Source organism: Myotis brandtii, unplaced genomic scaffold, assembly GCF_000412655.1.
Source record: "Myotis brandtii unplaced genomic scaffold, ASM41265v1 scaffold350, whole genome shotgun sequence".
NCBI lineage: Eukaryota > Metazoa > Chordata > Mammalia > Chiroptera > Vespertilionidae > Myotis > Myotis brandtii.
In genome coordinates this window covers 390,173-400,466 of record NW_005363468.1, presented here as the reverse complement: position 1 = coordinate 400,466, position 10,294 = coordinate 390,173, and the positions used below count along the sequence as shown (strand labels likewise).

The window sequence follows — 10,294 nt, the reverse complement described above, 5'->3', positions numbered from 1 at the left end:
GCAAGCCACGCCCTCCGCAAGCCCCGCCCCACACACACAGCCCCGCCCTCCGCACAGCCCCTGACCATTGGCCCAAGGAGTCAGGACCTGCTAAACTGAACTGACCCTTTGCCAGGCCAGCTCGGGACAGCGAGGAAGAGGAAGATGAGGAGAGGCGGGGGCGGGGGGGGGGGCCCCCCCCCCCCCCCCCCCCAGTGCACAAATTTTTGTGCACCAGGCCTCTAGTACTATATAAAATATATTCTGAAAATTTTATAATTGTTTAATTGTGAGAAAATGGAATTTTCTTTTAGTTATTAAAATTTACTCAGTAAAAAAAGATTATAGTTCTTTATTTAAAATTAGTATGCAGAAAAAAATTTTAAAATAAGGAAATTCTCCTGGTTGTTGGTTTTGGTAAATACAAATAATTCCCATTTGTTGTATTTTGGATTATTTATTTTCATTTTCAACATAATTATAAAATTCTACTAAGAATAAAAACGTCTCCACACTCCTAGAAAAAGATGGATTATTCTATAGCCATGATAATAGAGAACCATGTAGACTGGTTTAAACAAGATGAATTAATCAATGCCAATTTGCTTCAACGAACTGGTCTCTGAGAGCCAACCAATCAATGACAGCTTCATGCTTGAAAGTCAGCCAATGGACAGTGGATTTGTTTCATGAACATAGATCTAAAGCAAGCTAACCAACACAACTCAAAACAAGCTTTTCCCTATACCCTCTTAAGGGTATAGGGAAACAAACAGAAATTTGTTTTGCTTAATGTTTGCTTAATGTCCTGTGTGTATGCCTGAACTCTGGATTGCATAGGTCTCCTTAATAAGCAAACAGAAACTATGCTTCGTGTTTCTGTTTAACATATCAACTGGTGATCTTGTGCTTAGCATAACCAATTTTTGAAAATTTATATCTACTCTATAGTGAGTTAAGTAGAAACTTTAATGGTAGATATGCCCTGAAATGCACAGTTCTGTGTGTGGATTATAGACAAGTACACTCTCACCTTCTCTGTGGGTTCTCATGAGGCTGCACCTGAGTGCTAATATCGAGAACTGTACTGACTGAATTGAAAGGGCTTTTTATCCCGTTACACTAAGAATCTAGACTTTATTTGTAATGTAAACTTTATATATTGCCTTTTCCTTTAGTGTGAAATATGCCAACGGCCTTTGGAAAACCTGAGAGCGGGAGATAGTATTTGGATTTATCAACGGACAATACACTGTGAACCTTGCTACTCCAAAGTAGTGGGTAAGTGTTAAGCTCTGTAAGAAACTGTTACTTTTGCTAATATTAATGAGCATTTAATATTGTTGAAAATGAAGGATTTTAATAAAGCAAAAAACATTTTATTAATTATATTTAGTTAAGAATTCAGTTGTAGATAGTATGGTAGTATTTTGTTTTATGGTATAAAATCAGTCAACATTTATATTGTCTTTGATATCAGACCCGGCATAGGTACAACTAAAAAAAGAGATTATTTATTATAGAACATTTTCCCGTTTTTTCTAAACAAAAATAGATCTTCTCTGCTCAAATAATTGAAATTGAAGTTCATATCTGTGAATTACCTTTTACATTTGCACTGAAATATACTTTCCTACCTAATTTGGTTATTATGCTAAATGCCTTGTAATGTTTTTCATGGAAAATTTAAAGTTAATTATATGTAATTAAATATTAAATCCTGTATTAAATATAGCATGTAAGTATATTTATCAGTTTAAAATCAACATTACTATAATTTGGGCTTTTCATTAGCATAAATGATGTGAGAAGCAAACATTAATGACCTGCATTTTTAGCTCACATTTCCTGTAAATTTATCATGAAAGCTTTAAAAGTTTATTTAAAAGACATGCACAGCGCCCAGTAAGTTAGGAAACGAAAGTCCTATAAAACTTGATTCATTTTTTTAAAGCCAGTATCAACATTTTATTTTTAATTCATAGTAAATAGATATAATAACCAAGATAATATTGGGGAGCTGGTCAAAGCATTGTATGGCCGGCTGGGTTCCTGATGTTTCAGTGGTGAATGAAAGGGGAACATTTGTGACTCTTACCTGGGATCCAAAATATGGAATTTAGTGACAAATGTGGAAAATGCTCTGAAAAATATTAAGAAATCCCCTTTTCATCAGGCTGCAGAATCAGTAACAAGAACAAACCTAATGATATTCATACTTTGCCTTTTATTTTCTGCTCTCCCCAGCCAGTTCTCATATTCTACTTTCTTTCTAATTTAGCAGCCTTTTCATGATCCAATATTATATCAAGAGCCTTGATGATATGGTAGCGGCTCTAAAACTTCCAGCCTCCCAGAAATCCATGATATAGCTTAGGAGGAGGTGTGGCCACCAAAAGACTCAGAAGTCATTGTGCCTTCCTTCCTGTCTATGTGTACATAGGCAGTGCATTTTTTTAAAAATCCTCTCCTGAGGATATGTTTTTACTGATCTTAGAGAGAGAGCATGGGAGAGAGAGAGAGAAAAACATCGATATGAGAGAGAAACATTGATTGGTTGCCTCCCGTACACGCCCCCCCTAGCCTCCCCGCCCCTAGTATATGCCCTGACCAGGAATCGAACCTGCAACCTTTTGGACAAGTCTCTAACCAACTGAGCCATACCAGCCAGGGCAGCTTTGCATTCTTATAGTAAATTTAAGTTTTCAAAACATAACTCTCAGACATCTCCTAAATATGAGTACCAGGCAACAGTCCTTCAAATTTATGGTGTGACCCAAAGCCATAGTGATGAATGAAGCAGAAAGAAAATGTAAAATACTGAATCTACCATGACCCCCTTGATGAATGATTATTTAAAGAATTTTAGTTATAGAATTACTTTTGTACTGAATTTGCATATCTAACTGTTATTTTCTTTTAAAATTTCAGCAAAGTGGATTCAATAATTCTGGCACATGGAAACCAAGATAAAAGCATTCATTAAGGAATTAAAAAATTTTATTTTAAGAATATGTAATTTAGAAAAGCTTTTACTCTGGAGATTGACTTTTGTATACAATAAACAATTCTGCTATTGCATAAATAACATAATTGCCTTCAAAAAGGTCATATACATAAAGGGAACCATCTGTTAACTGGATAGATTCAGTCATCAAAAATTCAAGTGGTTTCAGTTACCAATGTCAAAGGAATGATGCTCCTGATGGCTGTGAGCATCGTCACCCCAAGCAGGTCCACCCCTGCTCCATTAAGCTGTGCATCATGATTTCTATTATAAACACATTTCTCATTGTCTCACCTTTGTTTGCCTAAGAATTTGGATTTGTGGGCATTATTGACAAACTGTCAAGAAAGCAAGATATGTTTCCTTCATGTGCAAAAGAAATGTTGATAGAAATTTTCTTATACAGTTTGGCCAATAATAACATAAAGTCATATGGACCTCAGAAAGTCATTTGAACTTTCTGGTCTCTCTTTTTTATCTATCATATGAGGGGCATTGAAAACTGTCCCAAAGGCCCCTTTCTGCTCCTCAAATTATTCTAAAGCAAGTTTTTGTTTGCTCTTTAGAAATATATCTGAATATGTGTTTGTTAATCATTTTGAACTGGAGAGGACATCTGAACAGCTTAACTTTCATGTCATTATTCATTTTATTGCAGATATAATTTTTAAAAACAGAAAAACATTGGCTTATGGGTAATGGGTAAAATTATATGACATGTATTTTACATATTATAATTTGTTAATTTTTTGCATGTGTTTCAAAATCTGCTTATATAAATAATCTATGAGGAAATAATGGTTATGGACTACAAAAGACTTATTCTTTAGCATGTTACATCTATTCATATTACATAGCACTTTATATTTACAGATGGCTTATGCAAATAAAATGAACTATCAGTGATACCGAAATCATTTTGTGGTGTGTCTATAAATATCATTCATTGGCATTGATTTTGTCAATTACAGTGATCACAATTTATTATATTCTATACCACACTGGTTAACTTAATTATTTAGCTTCTAAAGCTATAGCTTTTACTTTCAAAGAGCTTTTCTTCAAGGAATTGAAAATCCAGTAATCATATGTGAGGAACTTAGACTATTGTTAAAATTGAGAAATTGAACTTATAAACTATTTTATGTGTACATAGCAACTGCTTCTTGAAGGAAGGCTTATGGAACAATGAGGAGAGGGTGTCATTTGGGGGAAGTTTAAAGCAGTTGTAATCAACTGACATAAATTAGGGAGATTAAAAAAGATAATCATGTATTTTTCAAATGTTGATAAATTTAAAGAATTCGTCTTCTGTATGATGATTTCAAGCATCTGCTCTTCTTAGAGACTAGTCCGTGGTTTTAAACACAAAATGCTTATCAAAATTCAGCAATGTATAATTGTTGTCCTGTAAAAAGGAGCCAGGAAAAAACAATTAATAATAATTTGATATTCATTAATTCATGCTTGATGAGAAGCAGTGGTAATTGAGCCATATGTTTTATTGTTCCTTAATTACATGCTATCAGAGTGGATCAAAAGAAATCATTTTCTTAGCGTTGGGAATTCGTGGCAGAAAAGGATGGATGGAATAGTATCCCTGCCTTTTATGTAAAGTGTATTAACATCTCAATGCATTTGTAGTAATTAAAAATCATTTGAATGCCATTTTTAAAGTAGTCTACTTTATAATGCTTCATTTAAAAAAAAACCCTAAAAGGAACATATTTCTCACTTTTCTGAAGCTGTTTAATGGGCCCTGTCTCCCACTATAATGTATTCAATTAAGCCAAAAGCTGTTGTAAAAATGGAATAAATACGGAGTGGAGAGAGAAGGGCTTCTGATTCACCTAGTCAGCTTCATCATGTCTGGGCTTATTCACACCATAGGAATGACCGATTCTTAAAACAATTTGGAAGGTCTCTTTATATTGCAGCCAATTAAGAGATGTCCCTGAAAGAGAATGAATCGCTTCATAGGACAATATCCTTCTAAAAAGCAAAATGGCAGAAATGTAATAATCTCAGAAATAGAATTTGTTAAAATAGTATCCTTTTTAAAAAAAAAAAATAAGGCCAAGAAATAAAACTGTATTCAAGAAGTCACCTGTGCATCCCTAGCTGTTTGATTGCAGTCACTTTTACAACTAGGTCTGAGTGGGGAATGGCCAGCTCTCACTGTGGTTCACTCACCGAGTTGTTTCCTACAACAGAAAATCTGGAGGGTTTGGCACATTTTCCCGATTCAGAGCTCTACCAAAACAGGGGACTGTTTGGTCTACAACATGGCAAACTGACAATGAAAATTTTTTGGTACTACTGAATTTACTGGTTATTTTGGTACAATGTAAATAAATGGCTTTTAGAGTTTCACCTATTCCATGTTACTCAATAATTCCCAGAGGCACCCATAAATATCTGCATTAATGTGGGCAGGCTATTTCCCTAATGGGTCTATTCCCTGCTATTTCAAATGCAAGGCTTAGATTATTGGCTTTCTACCCTACCCCATTCTTAGATGGTCTCTCTTGCTAGGTGCCTAAGAGCTGTCTGGTGTTGTGTATGTAATTTAGAATTGCATGTTAACTTTATCACAATGCAAAATTGGACACCGTTCTGAATTTTATTTACTGTGTCTTTGTCCTGCCATTTGAGAGGTATGGTTTCTGAGAGATATTACTGAAATGTTCAAGTGCATGAATTAGGTAATGGTTTCAGTTTTGTGCTATGAGCGGAAACTCAACATCATCATTGTGTTATAAATGCCATCTGGGAAAGATGTTTTACTTCTTTGCCTCTGTATTCGTTTTGATACATTCTTCTCATTAATACATTGAAATGCCCAATTGTGCCAGGCTCTGTATTTTAAAAAGCCTGGTTTATAATCTACCATCATTCATGCATTCATTCATCTATTATTCAATAACTTAAAAACCTTCATTTAGAACCAATATTCCAGACCTTAGTGCAGATCAATACCAAGGCTCCTGCCCTCATGGAGTTTACATTCTAAAGAGAGAGTGGAGGAGGAGTTTGAAAGACAGAAGACCAACACAACAATTTCTGAAAGTAATAAGACCCATGAAGAAAATAAAATACAGTGGTTAGGTGAAGGGGGAGTTTAAAAGTAATGTGGTGAACAATAATGGTCAAAACCAGACCATTTTCTGGACTAACCTTGTCCTTGCTTCTTTAAAAAAAAAAATGAGATGGAAGTTCAAAGATGCCAGGAGACAGAGACCAGTGAGAGAATTTTCTCTATTCCTCATGCAAGACAATATCCAGATATCTCTTACATAGCTTTCAACTCTCTGCCCTGGGGAGAGTTACACCAAATGGCTGCTTCCTCTTGGACCTCAGACTAAAGTCACCCACTTAGCTGCAGGAGCCCCCAGGCATGCTCTGCTGACTGCCTCAGAGCTGGGTCTGAACCAGCCCCAATCTGGAGTGGAATCAGCGGGCGGGTATGGTTTCCTCACTTCTTTTAAGGCATTAAGAATCAAGTCCCTTTCTGTGTTCCAAATAGAAACATTAGAAGATTGGGCAGCATCATTTCAGATGAGGAGAAACTTCTCCTAGGAATTTCATATAAACATTACATTGTTCTCTTGTTGCAATATGACTAATGTATCTGGTGGAAAGGAACATTCAGATCATGGTATAACTTTTTTGATAGTTACAATTTATTAATTTTACATTCTCTCCCAAGAGAAAAGGAAAGTTCATGAGTTTCAAGAGCCCTTCTGGCCCACAAAGGCAAATTGGATTGAAAGTCTCCCACAGGAAAGTGTTTAGGCCCAAGGCAACGGCAAGTTTGGTGTGGTTTAGGAATAGAAAGACGCCAGGGGGCTGGAATTAGTGAACATGGAGAGAGGAGGTTGAAGAAGCAGGCAGGAGACAGGTCATGGCAGTGTCCTTCATAATGGATCATTAAAAATCTACATCATCAAATGAATGTTGGCATTTAGTAGAATTTATACGTTTTATATTTGTGTCATTAAAATGTCATTGAGCCCTAACTGGTTTGGCTCAGTGGATAGAGCATCAGCCTGTGGACTAAAAGGTCCCAGGTTCGATTCTGGTCAAGGGCATGTACCTTGGTTGCAGGCACATCCCCAGTAGGGGGTGTGCAGGAGGCAGCTGATAGATGAATCTCTCATAGATGTTTCTAGCTCTCTATCCCTCTCCCTTCCTCTCTGTAAAAAACCAATAAAATATATTTAAAAAGTCATTGAATATTTTTAATTTCATGAACAGTTTACATTACGTTGAGACAAATATAGTCTACTGATTAGGAGAAGCACAAAGGCAATTCAATATATAGTCTTCAACATATACAAAAATTTGGCTAGAACAATTTGATACCCATATGCAAAAAAAACAAAAACCCAAAAAAACAAAAAAGAAAAAAGAAAGAAAAAGGAAAGAAGAGAAAAAAAGGAAAAGAAAAGAAAGTCAAGCAATTCAATATATAGTCTTCAACATATACAAAAATTGGGCTAGAACAATTTGATACCCATATAAAAAAAAAAAAAAAACCCAAAAAAACAAAAAAGAAAAAAGAAATAAAAAGGAAAGAAGAGAAAAAAAGGAAAAGAAAATCAGCACAGACCTTATATCCATCTTTAAAAAAAGTAACAATTATCTCAAGATGGATTGTAGATTTAAATGTATAATATACAACTATAAAATTTCTAGAAGGAAATCAATATGGCCTTGAGCTTGGTAAATAATTTTTAGATACAACACAAAAAGCACAATTTATAAAAGAAAACATGAAAAGTTCAACTTTATTAAAGTTAAGAAACTGTGCTCTGTGAAAGACAATGTTAAGAGAATGAAAAGGTAGCCACATACTGTGAGAAAATATTTGCAAACCACATCCTATCTAATAAAAGAGTAATATGCAAATTAACCATCACTTAGCGATAAAGATGGCAGCACCCACAGCCAATGAGGTGGGAATATGCAAATTGACATGACAAAGATGGCGGCACCGGCCAGAGCCACAGAACCGGCCAGAGAGCGGGCAGGAAGGCTTGGAGGGGAGGGGCTAGGGGCGATCAGGCCAGGAGGGGAGGGCAGTTGGGGGTGATCAGGCTGGCAGGCAGAGTGGTTAGAGGCGATCAGGCAGGCAGGCAGGTGAGCGGTTAGGAGCCAGTGGTCCTGGATTATGAGAGGGATGTCCGACTGCTGGTTTAGGCCTCATCCCACAGAGATCGGGCCTAAACTGGCAGTCAGACATTCCCCCCAAGGGGTCCCAGTTTGGAGAGGGTGCAGGCCAGGCTGAGGGACCACCCCCCTGCCCCATGCACAAATTTTGTGCACTGGGCTACTAGTATCTTATAAAGAACTTGTCCCCCATATATGAATAACTTAACACTAAACAATAAGAAAACAAAAAAAAAATTAAAAATGGGCAAAAAATCTTAAAGACACATAACCAAAGATCTATAAATGGCAAATAAGCATATGAAAGATGCTCAACATCATTTGTAAATAACAATGAGATAACTACATTATGTTTATTAAAATGACTGAAAACTAAAAACTGAGAATACCAATTGCTGGCCAGGATTCAGAGAAACAGGAACTCTCCTGCATTGCTAGTGGGAATGCAAGAGGGTACAGCCACTTTGGAAGACAGTTGGACAGTTTCTAACAAACTTAAACATAGTCTTACCATAGGATTCAGCCATTTTGCTCCTAGGTATTTACCCAGTGAATTTGAAAACATGTCCATTCAAAAAGCTGAATGTTTATATCAGTTTTATTTATAATCATCAAAACTGTAAGAAACCAAGATGTCCTTCAATAAACAATTGTCTCAACAAACAGTGGTACATTCATGTAATGGAGTAATATCCAGCAATAAAAAAGAATGACCTATCAAATCTGCAGAAACATGGATACTTCTTTTTTTAAAAATATATATATTTTATTGATTTTTTTACAGAGAGGAAGGGAGAGGGATAGAGAGTTAGAAACATCGATGAGAGAGAAACATCTATCAGCTGCCTCCTGTACACTCCCTACTGGGGATGTGCCCGCAACCAAGGTACATGCCCTTGACCGCAATCGAACCTGGGACCATTCATTCCGGAGGCTGACGCTCTATCCACTGAGCCAAACCGGTTAGGGCCATGGATACTTCTTAAATGTATATTGTTAAATGAATAAAGCCAATCTGAAAAGGGGCTCTATAATGTATAATTTCACTTATATGACATGCTGGAAAGGCAAAGCCTGCACATTCAAACAGACAAGTGATTGCTGAGGGCTCAGAGAGATGGAGAGTTAAGCATAGGGAATTTTTTTTTAGCACAATTGAACTATTCTGTATGGTACCATAATGGTGAATAGATAACATTTTGCATTTGTCAAAACCCATCAAACTTTACAGTACAAAGAGGGAACCTTGATATATGCAAATCTTAAAAATCACATTTAGATGGTCAGGGGCAGGGGATCCAAGGATGGAATGCAGAATGTCACATATAAATTCAACTGTATTACAAATGCTTAAAACAGTCTTACTAAAGGCTTCCAGTCTATTTGCTTCTAGTTTGTTCTATGTGAAAGTGACCTTAGCAAAGGCCTTGGGTGGTCCTATTTCTGTCTGCTGATTCTCTTATTTACTGGCTTCTGTGCTTGGCTTGTCCCTCTCTCCTTCAATTAAATCAGGGATGGGGAACGTTGGGCCCACGGGCCATCTAAGGCCTGCAGATTCATTTGGTCTGGCCCTGCCAAGGCATTAGAGGTGAGTTAATTAAATGTTTGAACAACTATAGCAGGCTAATTTTTAAGCTGATAATTTTGTAAGGCCCTCGAGTGATGTTATAAATATCCAAATGGCCTTTGGCAGAAATAAAAGGTTCCCCACCCCTGAATTAAGTGACCTTTGCAATTGTCTTGATTCCTATTTTCTGAGGAAGAACATTTAATGGAAGACCCTGTTACAATTTCTGAGACAATGTTATCTCTTGCTCTTTGCATTAAAATTACCATTGGTTTTTCTAGCTTGGTTAAGCCCTCTATCACTAGCTTCTCAGTCCATTTAGATTACAGGTCCTGACAGAGCCGAACTATAATGTTTAAACATTTATGTTTGCTAACTGGCTAATTTAGGCCTTTCATCTCTCTCAAGGTATCTTGCTAAATAAAGAAGCAGCTAACATATACCTAATATTCTGAATGATGGGCTCCATAGCTAAGGTAAGAGAACTTGGCCAAATATTTTACCATGGCATAACTAGGGTCATCAGATTTCCAGTCTGCAGAATTTATTTTCTTATTCCATATTCACAA

At 36.4% G+C, this 10,294-nt stretch overlaps 1 protein-coding gene across 7 annotated transcripts in view; it reads left to right on the top strand.

The window, feature by feature from the left end:
* SCEL (sciellin) overlaps positions 1-4,654 on the top strand; it is a 117,350-nt gene extending 112,696 nt beyond the window's left edge. For all 7 annotated transcript variants that reach the window (XM_014544069.1, XM_014544070.1, XM_014544071.1 and 4 more), the window contains 2 exons: positions 1,158-1,260; positions 2,911-4,654. In XM_014544069.1, the coding sequence (XP_014399555.1) occupies positions 1,158-1,260; positions 2,911-2,927 (120 nt within the window). In that variant the 3' untranslated portion in view covers positions 2,928-4,654. The remainder of the gene's footprint in view (positions 1-1,157; positions 1,261-2,910) is intronic.
* Positions 4,655-10,294: the final 5,640 nt, after the last annotated feature.